This window comes from Gymnoscopelus braueri (genome assembly GCF_963280865.1).
Source record: "Gymnoscopelus braueri genome assembly, chromosome: 24".
NCBI lineage: Eukaryota > Metazoa > Chordata > Actinopteri > Myctophiformes > Myctophidae > Gymnoscopelus > Gymnoscopelus braueri.
Window position 1 is genome coordinate 10,345,285 of NC_137626.1, and position 18,861 is coordinate 10,364,145.

Consider the following 18,861-nt stretch of genomic DNA (forward strand, 5'->3'; position numbering starts at 1 on the left):
TATAGTGTTATGTATTGATAGTGTTTAGAGTTTCTAGGGTAAAACAGGTGGTTGAAGATTAAAACTGGTGGATTCTAGGGTAAAACAGGTGGTTGCTAAGTTAAAACAGTGATTACTTGCTATGGTCTAATAGGTGTTAGCAGTGCAGGCATGGTTTCAACCTCCTTCTCAGGGTTGGCTGTCTGGAACAAATATAAGAGAAAGAGAGAAAGAGAAAGAGAGAAAGAGAAAGAGAGAAAGAGAGAGAGAGAAAGAGAGAGAGAGAGAGAGAGATATGAGTTTGAGAATATTTTAACATATTTAATGTGGTTAACAAATGCTCACTGAAAGTGGCTGTTAGGAAGTTTTATAAAAAGCCAAAAGTCAAACTTTCAGTGTGATTCAGTGTGAAGTCATTCTGAGATGCTTCATGAATACAGACCTCACAAGATACATTTTCTTAACCAACATTAACAATGCTTTGACAGTAAATCATAAATGAATGTATACATTTGCCAACCAGTTCAGATTAGAATTATAATTTGATGTGTAAGGTGAACTCACAAACCTAAACAACCACGGCAGGTGTCCATTAAAAAGAGTCCTTCATTGATAACAGGCTGTGTGAACCCGAATGGATCTGAGTGCAACCGACCAAAATGGAACGGCAGCCATTGTTTTCTGTCCGCTGTTTTTGGTTTCGGTTTTAAAACTTGAAAACACTCAAACTTATTTTTTGAGGCACGGAATTTACTTTTAAGATATCGTTAGGATAGAATTTAGTTGTTTAACTTCGTATATGTGGTCAATTAATCATGACAGAGCCTATTTAAAAATAAAAATTCAGAGAACCGGCAGGGGCGGGCAGTGACACGCATGTATCCGAATAAGGCAACCTATTTTCGGCAAGACCCTTTCAAAAGTCCTGTTGCGTCACATTGGTCTGGTGGTGGCAAAAACGAAGTGCTGATTGGCTGAAGGGGAACAACTGCTGATTGGATGAAGGGGTTGTCAGTCAACGGTATTACTCCCGCCCTCCAGCCCACAGACAAAAACACACACAGGTTCTCATGTCAGACTAAAAATTCCAACACAAACTGCTTAATGAAGTTCTCAAACTCACCTTCAGGATCCACCACAGGCACAGGCTCCTTCTTTATACGCTCTGAAAGGAAATTCAAACACGTGATAAAATAACACAACATAGCATAACAGTATTATGAGGTTTCAGCAGTTGGCTTGTTTGGACACACACACACACGCGCACACACACACACACACACACACACACACACACACACACACACACACACACACACACACACACACACACACACACACACACACACACACACATTAAGGCATGAGGTTCTACAAAATGTCTTCTAAATCCTAACAGTTTTCTGAATGTTGCTATAATCAGTGGTTCTCAAAACCTTTTCATGTCAAGGACCTCAAAAAATTATATGTATTTGGCCGCCAACCCACATCTGAAAATATTTTGTTCCAGGGACCCCCCAGAAGAAAAGATTTGAGTTAAAAATGTTTGCTTTAAAAATATTTGCACAATTTTTCAAATATCTTTCAAAAAAAGCAGATCTTCAAACTCATAGCGCGACACTCGGTGCTTATGAGCCACTTATGAGACACTATGAGCTTGTAAATCTGCTATTTTTGAATAGCCAAAGTATAAAATAATGGTTTATGTGGTTACACAGATGCGTTCCCGGTTTTAATGGGTTAAAGGCAGTACAGTGTGCAACCAACTGAAGACTAAAACATGATGTTGCTTGTGAAATTGCATGTAGCTATTTAGCATTGTAAACCTGTTGTAATGTTATGTGTAACTTAAAATCAGTAGAGAAACTTGCCATGATATTTCACACCCAGCACCACCACCACCGCCACCAATATGACCAGTATGACAGCAACAATGCCTCCAACAATCCCTCCCACAGCTGTATGTCCTTAGGAGAAACAAACACACATTACCATTTATGGATTTAATTTGCTTTCAACAGCCAATTTCACCAAAAGTTGTTCTGATTGCATTCTCTCCTCTCCCTCTTCCTCTCAACAGACTACATCAGAACATGTTGACATTTGTCCTTAACAAAAAGAAAAAAGAAAAAAAGGAAGACTAGCCTACAAGTAGCCAGTATCCTCGGTCGGACTAGTTTTACTCCACTGGACATTTCATTTAATTTAGTTCATGTCATTGTACTTTTTTCTCCCTGATATCCAGCTGTTATACGATATACGAGCTGCACAGATTACAGTAAAATCTATCATTTATTTAATTATTATTATTATTTTTATTATTATTAGCCTACAACATTGTATTTGTTGAATCATTTCTTCCAGATCCAACAATGTAGAGTAGCATCAGTGGAGGCTTCAAACACATTGAGCTGATATATTATTATATTCAGCATCATGACTTACTTGAGATGTCACAATCTGTGTCAACAATTTAAGGTTAATTTAAAGTCAGTTAATTAATTAATTAAAGTCACTTTATTGAGGTCACAGGAGACACCAAGAATTACCAACACATCAAAATGTCTTCTTCACTGCGCTTCACTCAGACACACATGACCGGTTTTACCATTTCTGCGTTAACCCATTAAGACCGGGAACGCATCTGTGTCATTTTAAGATTTCTTTGGCTATTCAAAAATAGCAGATATACAAGCTCCTAGCACCGAGTGCCGCGGTACGAGCTTGTAGATCTTTTTTTTTTTTTTTTTAAACGTAAACAATTTGTTCAAATCTTTGAATACATATATACATTTTTAACTCAAATCTTTGCCTCTGGGGGTCCCTGTAACAAAATATTTTGAGATGGGGGTCTGCGGCCAAATACATATAATTTTGGGTGGTCCTTGACATTTTTTTTACTGTATAAATATATATGTATATATATATATATATATATATATATATATTCAAAGATTTGCACACATTTTCCAAGATTTAAAAAAAATAGCAGATATACAAGCTCATAGTGTGGCCACGCTATGAGCTTGTATATCTGCTATTTTTTAATAGCCAAAGAAATCTAAAATGACAGAGATGCGTTCCCGGATTTAATGGGTTAAGAGCCAAAATAATTGTCAAAATAAGCAGTGCTGACCCTGTAACACAGTGGATCAATGTCTACACATCGTGGAGTAAACGACATACCTTCGTAGAGCGGGTTGCTACGGGGATCACTCTGCGCCACACTGACTGGGTTCTTCATTTCACAAAATACGTTTTTAACCCTCCTCCCTTCTTCATCATTGGTGATATTCAAATATGCAGGGTTCTGTCCAGAGTCAGACACCTTCCATTTCCTTTCATCACTCTTCCAGCGATAGGTGACGGGACCTGAATCTGTGATGTCCCCTCCTTCACAGACCAGCATGCAGTTGGTAGCTTGATGTGAACAAGTCAGGGGCTTGACAGCCACCGATGGCTTTGGGACTTTCTCTGTTGAGGGAAAAATAATGAACACAGTTCAGAATTACCCTAGTGATGCTGTCACCAGACAGCAGTTAAAACATTTTCTATATCTCCCATTAAGACCGGGAAAGAATCTGTGTACTTTTTAGATTTCTTTGGCTATTCAAAAATAGCAGATGTACAAGCTAATTTTTTGAAAAATCATCAAAATGTGTGCAAATCTTATATATATATATATTTTGGAAAAAACGTATGTTGCTATAATCAGTGGTACTCAAACTTTTTCACGTCAAGGACCCCACAATTATATGTAGGCTATTTGGCCTACATATCTTCACCCCATCTCAAAATATTTAGTTGCAGGGACCCCCCAGAAGCAAAGATTTGAGTGAAAAATGCTTTAAAAACATATATATTCAAAGATTTGCACACATTTTCACGATAAAAAATAAATAAATAGCAGATATACAAGCTCCGCGCTATGAGCTTGTACATCTGCTACTTTTGAATAGCCAAATAAATCAAAAAATGACAGAGATGCTTTCCCGTTCTAAATGGGTTAACTGGCACAGCGCTGATTATTTTCAGCATCACATTAAGTAGCAGGGACTAAACATTCTGTTTAACTTTTTCTCTTTTCTTCTTTCACCCCCCCCCCCCCCCCCGAATAACACTGAACCAATTAAAAGTATTAAAGGTAGGGTAAGTGATATTTTTTGGTTAAAACAAAAAGTATTTTGTTAAAAGGTTAAAATACTATATTCTGATAGTAATCATTGCTATAGAGTGTTTGTTCAGTAACAGATGTCTCCCTGTCTCTCCAGCTCTTTAATAAACAGAAAATACATTTTTCGGTAGGTGTCAAAATCTCAGCCAATCAGGAGAAAGTACCCATTTTTAAGCTTAATTTGTATAGTGTTCCAGTTAAAATTTTGTCTGCTCATTTCTTAGTGTCATCACTTCCAATTTCACTTGTTTAATCTATATCCTGATTGAGTTCTCTGTCCTGGTTGGATAAAATTGGAAATGAAACTACAAAAAAAAAAAAAAAACTACAAAATACATTTTCTGTTTTATAAAGAGCTGGAGAGACATGGAGACTCTTTATATGGACAGGACACTCTATAGTAACGAGCACTATCAGAACATTGACCCATTTTGCAATTATTTGAAACTTTGCAAATCACTTACACTACCTTTAAGAGCTTGCGACTAAATATTAATTACATTAGATAATACTTTTACTTCTACTCCACTACATTGTACTTTTACTCGACTACAATTATTTGAAAAATGTAGTTGCTTTGTAGATTTTGGATTATTATTACAAATAATCTGAACATTTGAAAATAGCCGATCTACAAGCTCATAATGTGTTGCGATGCGACGCATTGTGAGCTTGTAGATCTGCTATTTTCAAATGATTTTTATACATTCGAAAACTTGAAATGGGACATTCTGCATAATGAGTACTTTTACTTTTGGTACTTTGAGTACATTTTAATGCCAATACTTTCATACTTTTACTTTTTCCACCACAGCACAGTTCATACTTACTGATCACTGCAACCTTGTAAGTCTTGCTCTGCACTCGACCGTTTACCTCCACAGAATATATTCCACTGTCTTCTATGATCATGTTGTTGATGATCAACTTTCCAGTGTCTTTATTCAATTCTGTGCGGTCTCTATATATCCCATAGTAATCCACATCAGGACCAAAGCCCTGATCCCATTCTGCTACCTTATTGGGGCCATGTTTCCACAGGATGCCAGTGATGGGTTCAGTAACAGAGGTAATATCTGGATCCAATTCAAGCGTTTCTCCCAGTTGTATGTATTTCACTTCTTGCTGGGCTGTGGAGAAAATGATTTCAGTCAAATGAAACAGTTAGAGCAGCCAGTAATTATAATAAGTATTATAGTAAGTATCTACTGTATACCACCAGCTGGCTTTTAAAAGCAATTTAAGCTATAACTAGCGTAGTTTGAACTTGGTGTGAGGTGGCTGGCTCCTGATATGGATAGTAGAATGAAGACTTTGTAACAAAAATAGGTCGCTATACCAGACTGAAAATAAAATACAATAAACAAAAACTCAATAATCTCTAAGACCCAACCATACATACATACATAAAATATGTGCAGGGCCCCTAGTGTAGGAAGGTCAAAATGTGACTTTATGGTAGATTAGCTATTTTTACTTTTGTCTGTGCGTGCATGAATACAATTCTAGTCTACTGATTTCACGTCTAGGACAAAACAGCATTGTGTACTATGTATTTTATTTGCATTTTACACGTGTATCGAGGAAAGCACACACAGAAAAAAGTAATCCACCACATAGTATGGCCTTTGACATGAGTGACAGCAGCAGCTTGGATCTAGTTGATACAGGACAATTGATCTTTATGGTTAAAGGTAGGGTATGTGATTTTCTTTGTTTAAAATAAGTGTTAAATAGCTCTATATTCGGATAGCACTCATTGCTATAGAGTGTTTGATCAGTAACAGGAGTCTCCATGTCTCAGCTCTTTATTAAACCAAAAATACATAAGGTCGGGATACCAATATTATCCAAGAAGAATAGAGAACTCAGACAGGATACAGATAGCTCAGTCAGGATGCAGATTAAACAAGTGAAGTGATGACACAAAGAAATGAGCAAACAACATTGGAAGTGGTCTGGAACACTGTACGAATGAAGCTAATAAAATGGGTAGCCTATACTCTTCTGATTGCTGGAGAGACAGTAGCCCTAGAATGTCTGTGATCTATCATCTTACATACATTTCATGTATTCCAAATACATGAAATGTATGTAAGATCACAGACATTCTAGGGCTAGAGAGACAGGGACACTCCTGTTACTGAACAAACACTATATAGCTATGATTACTATCAGACAATCGATGTTGGCGATGTTTCCCATTCAACCCAGAACGTATTTTGCGGCATTTCAGCCGATTCAGCACCATGGAGAGCGGAAGGGGGTGTTTATCGGTACAATGAGATTTAGGTCCATTACGTCTAGAGCGCTAGCACAGGCTCCAGATAACGTTATGTTTCTATACTGTACCTGATGTCAGGATGAGTCCAGCTGCTGTCAACAGACAGACGAACCATGAAGCTCTGAGGAGACGAGCCTTCATGCTGATGATCTATAACTAATCATCAATAGTAGGCCTACATACGAACACAGCAGGGCACAACCACGATCATGGCATAATGTAAACAACAGACACTTCTTTTGGGGTTTTATATGGCGGTTGGCATCCATAGCACTCGGTACATCAGCGCCACCCAAAGTCCAAACTAGTGTAGGGCAGCCCTGGTCTGAGTTCTCCCTAACGCTCTGCCAGCCGCGCTGCTCTGCTCATAGACCCAATAATTACACTGCCGTGCGAGGTCTCCGTCTTTAGTAAAAAAAAAAAAAAAAACTATTTCGCTACTCACCGAAACAATGGCTGTTTTGTGTTGTTGGAAGTCTATTCTCCAGGGTGGGAAGCCTCTCAGCACCCCACCTTCTCTGTATAATACACTTTTTGGGCAGAAAATGAAATATGTCCGCCAGACGGAAATTATTTTAGTTACTCCACTGCGCCCTCTAGAGATCTGGTCAATATAAATTACCATTGACCAGAGGCTGTCCACCCAAAGTGATCCTAACATCCTATTCACCGTAGGGGATCACGGCAGTCTATATTATATTAAACCCTGTGAGACTCCATTTTCTGAGTTGGTGTGAATGAATCCTTCCATCAGTGGAGCCTACAGTGGTGGAAAAAGTACTCCAAATTTGTATTTAAGTAAAAGTATCAATACCCTATTGTAAAGATAATCTGTTAGAAGTACAAGTTAGATATTCAAAATGTACTTGAGTAAAAGTACAAAAGTATTGGCATCAAAATGTACTTAAAGTACCAAAAGTAAAAGTACTCATTATGCAGAATGTTGTCCAGTTTCCCAAGTTTTCAATTTTATTTTTTTGAAAATAGCTGATCTACAAGCTCAAAATGCATCAAATCGCGACACATTGTGAGCTTGTAGATCGGCTATTTTCAAATGGCCGAAATGTATATATGGCTGAAGTGGGTAATACGTTTTCTAATAATAATCAAAATCTACAAAGTACTAAAGTTTTCAAAAAAATTGTAGTGGAGTAAAAGTATAATATTTGCCTCTGAGATGTAGTGGAGTAAAAGTTAAAGTACTGAAAATTGGAAATACTCCAGTTAAGTAAAAAATACCTCAAAATTGTAATTAAGTACAGTACTTGAGTAAATGTTTACTTAGTTTACACCACTGGTAGCCTAGCCCCCCTCCCCTTCATTTCTGGAAGGGGGATGGATGGTTTACCAGGCTACTGGTAGCCTATTATTCAAATCTACCTCACTTATGTCGACAATGTTCAAGAATCTCCTGGCTGCACCACCTTGATTCTTTCAGAGTTCCCCTTTCATAGCTAAATTTAAAATCATGGCAATGAATGAAAGAAATTGGCTCTTGTTCATGCATACTGATCAGCTCTTTTCATTTTTGCCACCATTTACTGTTGTACTGCAACCATTGTAATGTTCCCTCCAGTATCTTCACAGCTTTGACATCGAGTTAATTCCCTTTCTGCTCTAATCTTATTCACCTTCATACTGACATACATGAATCCTGCATGATGATTTCCACTTCAGTGTAGACTCTGTATTGTTCTGTATACATTCCTCCTCCGTTTTTCTTTCCACACCACATCTTCTTACTCGTCTACATACTCCTACTGTAGCCTACATATATATACAACAGTATAACACCTGAGAGGTCTCTTATCTAGGGAGTAGTCATGACCACAACTTTTCACAGAAATACACTTTTATTCACAACCCTGCATCAACGTGTGTGTGTCTCACAAGATATAGTAGAACATTTACATAGAGCCATCAGAGCACAGAACCAATACAAGTGGCAAAGAACCCCCAGAAATGGTGAGAGAGAGAGGGAGAAAGGGCAAGAGAGGTGGAGAGAGGAGTGGAAGCGAGTGAAAAAGAGACAAATGAAGTGAATGAGGTGTTCTGAAACATTGATTGAAGAGGGACAGTAAGTAAGGGATAGGGATGGAGGTCTAGTAAGTGATAATGATAATGTGAATTCCTGGACCTGAAATGCAATGAAATCTCACATACACAACACATTTGTAATACTAAATAGTACGTATGTTAGTATGGTATTTCGGACGCAGCCACCACAGTGTACACATATTTTCTTAAAAGTAAAAGTCTTGCATTCAAAAGCTTACTTTAGTTAAATACAAAAGCATTAGCATACAAATACTGAACATGTATTATAAAAAATAAAACAAATAGCTAGAGTAAAAGTAATCATAATACTGCCTTATGCCATAGCAAAAATGAATGCTGCATAGCCTGGACAGATAAGTGCTCTGGGATTGGTTAGTCCAGTGCTAGGCACCAACCAGTCGACCAATGCTGTAACTCTTGTCCCAACACTGGTGCCAACTCTGGTCCCCACAATCAACCAATCCTGTAACAATGTCACTGAGAGAGATTATGGTTTGTAAGCGACAGGCCCTAGTCCACCACTAGGGCATGCTGTAAAAAACAGAAATTGAAAAAGATGGCTGTTGAAAACAATTCAGAAATAGCAGTCATTGTTGTTAATGTTTGACGTTGAATCATGTCCTTAGTGGAACTCCTATGATAGATACACACAATACCTAAACAAATGTCAGCTATTTCCATGAACAAATTAGAAGCAGTTCTCTGGGCATGATGCTAAATTGAAGCCCTGCGGCCACCACAAATACAAGTGAATTGTAAAGAGTACACTGATGAAATGTTGTTCCTCATGTGTGATGCATATTTGATCAAACATGACACATTATTATTGATAGAAACCTTTAAGACTTACCATACGCTTCTGCCTTTTTACCTCCTGATTCGTCCTGAGTAAAGAAGAAAAGGTGCAGGATTATGCAACGGCTAAAATGTAACTTAGTTAGCATGTTATGTAGACAGATGCCAGGTCATTGTTGGCCTGGCATCCTATAGTGTGTATAGTTTCAATGTAGGCTGATGATAGGTTCTTGGTTTACGTATGTATTAGTTATTATTAGATTATTGGTTTACTTATGTATTACTTTATTATTAGATTACTATTTTTAAGCATTTGATGTATTATGTGTATTATGATGTATTATCTTGTGTCCTTGCTTACTGTAAATCGCTCTGGATTAAGAGCGTCTGCTAAATGCCTAAACTGTAAACTGTTAGGAAATCAACACCTTTTTTAGAGACCAAAGTGCATGGGGACGCTTGACAAGAACAAGCTTGTGTATGTAATGAGAGGCACGCCATTCCCATGTGGATCTCAGACTTCATGTAGCCAGCCTGGGACGTTAGTCACCTATGACAGTGGTTCTCAACCTTTCGAGGCTGCGACCCCCCAAATAATCATATTTGAACTGGGAACCCCCACCCTGACAAGCACTTGGAATTGTAGGAGTTGAGACATTACATTATTTAGTTTGACTCGGTTCCACAGATAAATATATATAAAATAGCAGATCTACAAGCTCACAACGCCACGCAGCGCTGTGAGCTTGATAAATAAGATATTATTTTCAAATGTTTTGCCTCTTTCTTATATTATTTGACAATTTGGCCAATGTTTGACCAGTTTTTATAGTACTTTTGATGCAGTAATTGTCTTTTTCTTTTTTGAGGTATTATATTAAAAAGGTCTTAAAAGTCCTTAAATTGTCACTTCACTGTCATCTGGGGACGCCGCAAAGTCATGTGGGGACCCCCGTGGGGGTCCCGACCCACAGGTTGAGAACCACTGATCTATGACATATCTACAAATATGTATCTATGAGTCATATGATAAACCCCTGCATAGTCACACCATAAAAACTACATGACATCATTATCATATTATTTTGCATCACAGCTTTTTTCTGTTCTGGCCCCACAGTGGTGGAATGAACTCCCCACTGATGTCAGGACAGCAGAGTCACTGCCCATCTTTCGCCGCAGGCTGAAAACCCACCTCTTCAGGAAACACTACCCTTCCTCTTTGCCTGGCCTACTTGTTGTTAACTAGTTGTACGAGCTCTTGTTTTATTGGATCTTGTTTATTCGATACACTTATTTGTTTTAGCTCTTGCTCATTTGATTTTCTTATTCGTCTCATCTGTTTAAGAAAGTAGGTAGCTGATATATTGCACTTGTACCTTAGCGCTAGGTATACTCTTAGTTGCTTGTTTTAGAAGAGAATGCACATAAGACTTCTGGTGATTAGTAGGTTCGTTCCCTACCTAAGTATGTTGAATGCACTTATTGTATGTCACTTTGGATAAAAGCGTCTGCTAAATGACTGTAATGTAATGTAATGTAATGCACCTTGGAATGTAATAAAACATCCATGAATACATATAATATACATTTGCCTGCCACTTAAGGTAAGAATTATAATTTCATTTAATTTCATCCTAAACAACCAGTGCAGGTGTCCATTAAAAAGTCTTTCATTGTCAAGATGAGAGGATCACACATCATGCTCCACTACATTTCGGAGGCAAATATTGTACTTTTACTCCACTACAATTATTAAACTTCTGGTTAATAGTTACTTTGCAGATATAAATTATGGCATTATAAAACATACATTAACCACTTTAGCCTGATTTTATACCTAGGTTATTTGAAAATAGCCGATCTACAAGCTCACAACGCGTCGCATCGCGAAAAATATTACATTTTAGTACTTTTACTTTTGGTACTTTAAGTACATTTTGATACCAATACTTTTGTAATTTTACTCAAGCACATTTACTTGTAACAGAGTACTTATACATTGCAGTATTGATACTTTTTTTTTTCCATCACTGCTTTATAGCAACTCTCTGCCAGTCGTCACAGTCAGCTGGATGAACTGATGATTGGAGGTTTATTATGAAGACACACATATCATGCGTTATGGTTGTTATGCTCATCCCTAATGCATACTATTATTATTTTCATAATGACAATAATGTTTCATAATTATTATTATAGATATACTCCAGACCAAGTCACATCACAAACTACTCAAATAAAGTTCTCACTCACCTTCGGGAATCATTCACAGGCACAGACCCACGTTAAGAAAACATCTTCTTTATATGACCTGAGATTAAATACAAACACAGTGATAACATAGCAAAACATAACAGTATTAAGAGGTTTCAGCAGTTGGCTTGTTTGGACACACACACACACACACACACACACACACACACACACACACACGCACGCACGCACACAGGACGCACACACACACACACACACACACACACACACACACACACACACACACACACACACACACACACACACACACACACACACACACACACACACACACACACACACACAGTAAAGTGTGCAACCAACTGAAGATTCAAACATGATGCTGCTTGTGAAATTGCATGTAGCTAGAACATTGTAAGCATGTTGTATGATATGTGTAACATAAATGGATACTATTATTATTTTCATAATGACACTATTTTAGTTATTATTATAAATTACTTGGAGGTTCAACTCCAGATCAAGTGAAAAAACATCTTTATACGATCTGAGATGAAATTCAAACACAGTAATAACAGAACATATGAGGTTTCAGCTGCTGACACACACACACACACACACACACACACACACACACACACACACACACACACACACACACACACACACACACACACACACACACACACACACACACACACACACACACACACACACACACACACACACACACACACACACATTAAAGGCAGTACAATGCATACAGTAACTGACAATAGATTAAACGTGACATTTGCTTGTGAAATTGCATGTAGCTATTGAACAGTAACTTTGTAAGCATGTTGTGTGTTATGTTGTAACTTATAATCAGTAGAGACACTTACCACGAAATATCACACCCAGCACCGAACCAACTACAAGGATGGTAGCAACAATTCCTCCAACAATCCATCCCACGGATAGAGGTTTAGGTACTTAGGAGAAAAAAACATTTAAATGTAATTTCACCTAAATTTGATAGCACCCCCCCCTTCTTATTTCAATGAAAAGGTAATTTTTTTGGCATGAAATAACTTTACTTTGTCAAAGCAAGTGTCAAATAAAACAAACAGAAAATAAATGTATGTACAGTAAAGGATATAGCCCTACTAGAATAAGGATAAGCAGAGCTGTGCAACACTTTGGGCCCTATCTTCCGCCAAATTCCGCTAAATGGCAGCACAATTATCACTGCTATTTTTTGACCGATGCAGTTGTAATTTTTACGCCCGGTGACCACATTGTTTTACATAACAAATGATCTGCATTTAGGGTCTATGGGCGTGTTGGTCTCAAGGGGCAGATCAATTATTTCAAGCACTTGATTCTTCATGAATACAATCAAAGGTGCTGGAAGTGAAAATTATTATTATTTTTATCGTTTTAGTTTTTGTTAAAAAGTTCAAACTCTATATTCTGATAGTAATCATTGCTATTGAGTGTTTGTTCAGTAACAGGGGTCTCCCCATCTCCCCCGCTCTTTAATAAACAGAGAATACAGTTTCAGGTGGGTCACCAAATTTCATCCATTACCATTTGTCACAATTGATTTTGTAGTGTTCCAATTCCAATTTTGTCTACTCATTTTGTTTAACCACTTCCAATTGCACTCTTTTATGTAGCCTGTATGAGTTATGCGTTTGCTGTTGGAAAATATACATGTAAACTAGGACAAAAATGTAAAGAAGTGCCTGTGGCAGCCTTTTCTTGACGGATTTTCTTAGTTTTGGCTCCGTCTTAGTGCTCAGGTATTCTGCCATTGTGTATTCTCTGTTTAGGGCCAAATAGCACTCCAATTTCATATTCTTTTTAAATGTTGTTAGTTTTTTGCTCTCGGTTGTTGTTGTTATGCCGGCAACTTTTTATTTGTCATCGTGAATGTTGCATGTTGCATTTATTTCAGCTACAATCATGCAGCATCGACAGATATTATACATTCATCTTCATGACTTACTTGACATGTCACATTATGTTCCAACAATGTAAGGAGAAAACAAAAATCACATGTAATGTGTTGAAAAATGTGGATATTATGATAGAAGTACAACACAGAATCATAACATTCATTCTTCAAGGGACAATGCATATACTTACTGGTCACTTCAACCTTGTAATTCTTGTTCTGCACTCGACCGTTTACCTCCACAGAGTATATTCCACTGTCTTCTATGTTCATATTGTTGATGACCAACTTTCCAGTTTCTTTATTCAAGTCAGTGCGTTTTTTATATATCCCGTAGTAATCCACATCAGGACCAAAGCCCTGGTCCCATTCTGCTACCTTATTGGGGCCATGTTTCCACAGGACACCAGTGATGGGTTCAGTAACAGAATTTTTATCTGGAAGCAATTCAAGGATTCCCTCCAGTTGTATGGATGTCACATCTTGTTGAGCTGTGTGGAGAAAATTATTTCAGTCAAGTTGAATCATTAAAGCAGTCAATAATGAGATATAGTAGAATGAACGGTTTAGTAGCAAAAATAAGCATCTATACCAGGCTAATACGAGAAAAAAAGAAGGGAAAAAAACACAACTCAACCATCTCTACAGCATATAGCATAGACAATCTTAAAGACAAAACCATGCATACAGCAGGAGTGAAATATGTGTCATGTTCATTTCTGTATATACAACCATATGGAATATGACATGTTAGATCTGTCATGTAAAGCCTCAACCACAAGGGTGGGTCGACGATTCGAGCTCCAGAGGAACGTAATATTTATTATTTCGTTAATCCCAAATTCAACAAAGCTGCACGCAGTAACTTATTTCAGTGAACATTAGTGTTGTTCTCCTTGAGGTAGCTATGTGTTTGGCATATGTAGCCTTTTATTCCTTTAAAAGGTCTGCTGGGTCTTGATAAAAATATTAAACGGCTGACACTGAGTTATTTATTTATTTGTATCAATACCAGACTTTGGGTGGGGCTGGGGTTTGAATAGTACAAGCTGCAGCTTGTTGCTGCAGCTCCCATGGGTGATGGGTGGGTGGGGGTTTTGAACTATAGCCTCATTGTGAGAATAGAGACAATGGGGGGAAATGTCTAAGTCTTCTTCTAAGTAAGTAGCCTAGTAGGTCGGAGATAGCCTTAGATCAAGACTATCATAGATGTATTAAATTGATTTTTAACATACATTGATTTAATACAGCCCCCCCGCCAGTTTGCCCTGGAATTTCACCAGTAAAGCCCGTATTCCAAACATGTACAAATGCTAAATATAAGGTGCTTACGCGCTTGCCACCATTGTTAACTAGGTGTCCGGAGTATTTGTGCAATGTATTAGTCCATATTTTTCAATAAAGAAGTGTTTTAATCCCGCCTGTGGCCGATTCTGTTTGAAGTTCCCAATGGGCGGTAGTGACGGGGCGCATCCGGTGAAAGCCGGAATTACACTAAATGTAAACAGAACGTAAACGCGGGAGGGAAGTGTCGTTCGGCCATAGAATGGCCTAACGAGTAACGACATACATCGTATGGACTAATACATCGCACAAATACTCCGGACACCTAGTTAACATTTGGGGCAAGCAGCTAAGCACCTTATATTTTGCATTTGTACATGTTTGGGGAAATACGGGCTTTACTGGTGACATTCCAGGGCAAAATGGAGGGGGGGGGGGTATTTTACCATTAATAACATTATATGACGATCATAATTCAAATTAATAGGCTACTAGTACTTGTAGCACATTTCACGCTATAGCATAATTAAAAAACACATTTAATAAACAAACTTAAAAATACATAAATAAACTTCATAAAGAGGTTTTGTTGGTTTTCAAACCGAGGTTAAAGCCAGACGGGATGAGTCGGGTGTGTCCATGTTATAATAAATGTTTTAAAGTGACTGAAGATCTCTACCTGATGTCAGGATGAGTCCAGCTGCTGTCAACAGACAGACGAACCATGAAGCTCTGAGGAGACGAGCCTTCATGTTGATGATCTATAACTAATCATTAATACATACCAATACAAAACACAACCACACACACACGCGCGCGTTAATGGCGGAGTATTTAATCCGTTATCGGATCTGGATCAACAACTTGATAGAAAGCAATCAAACTAAAGAATAGTCCTGTTGTTTAGAACAGTGAAAACATGTTTGTTAAATGAAATCACGAGCGGTTTTGCATGATATCACTCCAAATATCGCTGAAACAAACGTGAGCGAAAACGAGCTGCCTATCGTAGCCTACTGAGGTCTGCCTGTACACACGTTCGCCCCTCCCGTTTGTGTATGCGAGAGCTGGCGAAAACTTCTGGGAACTCAGATTAGTACACACGTCACACGGGGTTGTGACACCAGGGGTCACAGTTGCTCAACATTTAGAGCAGAACAATCCAGATGGCGTTTCGCTAATAATACCAGATACTTTTTTTGATTGATTTAATACTTTATAACAGTTTGCAAAGACAAGCACAGGGAAGTACAGTTCAAAGGTCTGTTAAAATTATTTTAATCCCAAGAAAGCACTATGGCTTGTTTCCATTGGGGTCCTTTAAAGGACTCCTTTATACTCAATTCATCGAATAATATAATATATATACATAGGCTACCATATATGTATATGTATATATATATATATATATATATATATATATATATATATATATATATATATATATATATATATATATATATATATATATATATATATATATATGTGTATGTTAAATATTGAAAAAAAACTACAAAACATTTCAAAGTACAAAGTTCAAGCTTATGTGTCCACAGCAAGCTGAATTTGTAAAATTGTGAATGAAGTTTCTAGGTGAAAGTATGAAGGAGTTGTGAGGAGCAACATTTCCCCAATGATTTGCATTATAAACTTGCAAAGTTAAATATTTCAAAAACGACTAACCATTTCAAAGATTCATGAACAAGCATACCATAAATGTCTATAAATGTTGCAGTTTGAATGGGGTTTCTAGGTGAAAGTATATGTAGATCTAGTTAGTGACGAAAGGTTTTGAGCCGAGGAGATATAATAATAGTGAGGAGAACATAGGAAATAATAATAATGGTAATAATAATAATAATAATAATAATAATAATAATAATAATAATAATAATAATAATAATAATCCATGATCAATCACCATTACCTAAATGCCACATCAAACAAAACAATAAAATGTATCCAAAAACAACCAAGGTTTTAAATGATTACATCAAGTTATTCAGTTAATTTCCAGTTACGTAATCTCATCTGATATTATCTTATCTTATATTCTTTGTCTGTATACTGAAGAATGTTTTGGTTGAAAAAACGTTGGTGCTAGAAAGTACCAGACCATACAGTATGTTCACTTGGCTGAATAACAAGAACACCAACATATACAGAAATGTCTCATGTATTGTAGTTTTCTTTCACTTCTTAGACAAAGTAGAATAACAACACAGACCGAAAAGTACTTTGGAGTTACCATCATAAACTCTGGGCCTTTCGGTTGCAATGGCCACTTTGAGTCTGATCCTAAAATCATATTGTATTGTTTTATGAAGTGTTGGCCTTTCCCAAGGTTATCTACATTAAATAGTCAACATTTTATATTGCCCTGTGTAGTGGACTATTGTTTTATACCCACATGTGGCCTTATGGTTTTAAGACTCTCAGAGACTTTTCATACTGTACATGAAGAACACCTCATACATTTGACTGTAACTTGACAAAAGTAATTCTGTAATTCTAGAAACAAAAGGAAATACACTACACATTGTTTTCATGACACATACACAATTAAACAGTAGGATTTTCATTTTGATTGAAGCTTGTAAAGAGGAAAATAGCCGACTATGTTAATATCATCCCTGGACCATTGTTTTGTGCTCCTATTAATAAGTGGTGAGTCCTCTCCGGTGATTCCTCTCCGTGGAACCATCACAAATGGTTAACCATCATAGAGAGAGAGAGAGAGAGACACAGAGAGAGAGAGAGAGAGAGAGAGAGAGAGAGAGAGAGAGAGAGAGAGAGAGAGAGAGAGAGAGAGAGAGATTATCTTGTGTCAAATCTTATTTTGACATGAGAGAATTTAAATACATTGTGGTCAACTTTAACGATATCAAGACATCCATTGTTAAGGTATGATGTCATCAATGTTAATCATTATGGTCGAGTAATCATGTTTCACAACCCTTTGTGGGAGGGAGAACTCTACCAGCAATAAAACAGAGACAGCTTAAGTTCCAGGAGGGCATCCGGACAGCACAAGAAGAAACAGTTGTTTGACTGGAAAGAAGAGGTAAGGGAGCGCTGTGCTTAAAATATTGTAAGAGAAAACTAATTAGAGCTCACAACTAACTGCTTGGGGTGCAAGTAGAAAGAACTATAATAATTTGTAAAAAAATAAATACATGTAAAAACAGGTCAGATAATCTCAGTTTTAGAGGGAACTAGCCTACTGTAGAGGTGCAAAGTACTTTGAAATAGCCTATAAATGTATTTTCACCTCATACTGTAGATAACCACTTGATCTCTCCTGTCCTTATTCTAGGGCAAACATTTGGCGAAAATAGCAGATCTACAAGCTCACAACATGTCGCAAAGTGATGCGTTGTGAGCTTTAAAATGGCTATAGTGTTGACCCCGGTCATCTATGTATAGAATTTAAGTGGTTGTACGGTACAAGTAAATGTTATTCAACTGAAATGAGTATAGTTTCAGGTAAATTAGAATACATCCATATAAAACTAGAAAATGTGCTCCTCGGAGCACAGTCTCCGCCAGGTCAGGTAGGTATGATATGAGTGATGTCATCATGTCATCATGTGTCTCGCTAGCCAATCACAGCTGGTGACAGACGGACACACACACACACAGAGACAATCAATTCATCATAAAATAGCAAGCCAAACATGGCATGCTAACAAAGTTTTAAAAGTGCTGAAAGTGTCTCATTTGCCAGGTAGCCTAGTGATGCTGTGTGAAGCTATGCTGTGGACTTCCTCAGACCAGGAGACAATGATAAGTGGTCCTGGTCCTGTGTTTGACCATCTCCAATCATCACTGTCCTCAACCGTCACACACAACCGGCTCACACCAAGGTACTGTAGCCCAGTGGTTCTCAAACCTTTTCATGCATTAGCAACCAAGCAAGTCCAGTTCGACCAGGTGAGGTGGGTCAGGTATTAGGGGGTTTGTGTTTGTTAAGGAGCCTAATGGCAGCCTTCTTGAATAGAGAGGCACCATATCTCCTAGGTGCTGAGGTTGATGTGTTGATGCTTCATGGAAATTATGGAAAATCCGAAAGCACACCAATAACTCCACAGCAGCAAAGACGGTTGAGTGCTAATTCCTACAAACATG

At 37.6% G+C, this 18,861-nt stretch overlaps 1 protein-coding gene across 2 annotated transcripts; it reads right to left on the bottom strand.

Annotated features, from left to right (window-relative positions):
* Positions 1-8,271: 8,271 nt before the first annotated feature.
* LOC308080788 (uncharacterized protein) lies at positions 8,272-15,771 on the bottom strand. Of its 2 annotated transcripts, none has more exons than XM_080422785.1 (6): positions 15,413-15,771; positions 13,641-13,940; positions 12,392-12,481; positions 11,547-11,604; positions 9,346-9,379; positions 8,272-9,026 (listed from the first exon to the last, which is right to left on the bottom strand). In XM_080422785.1, exons 1-4 carry the CDS (start codon positions 15,483-15,485, stop codon positions 11,579-11,581), a joined length of 489 nt encoding a protein of 162 aa, XP_080278911.1. In that variant the 5' UTR covers positions 15,486-15,771; the 3' UTR covers positions 8,272-9,026; positions 9,346-9,379; positions 11,547-11,578. The 2 variants fall into 2 exon arrangements, with proteins under 2 accessions (XP_080278911.1, XP_080278912.1); XM_080422786.1 differs by having other exon boundaries at positions 8,272-9,055.
* Between the last annotated feature and the right edge of the window lie 3,090 nt (positions 15,772-18,861).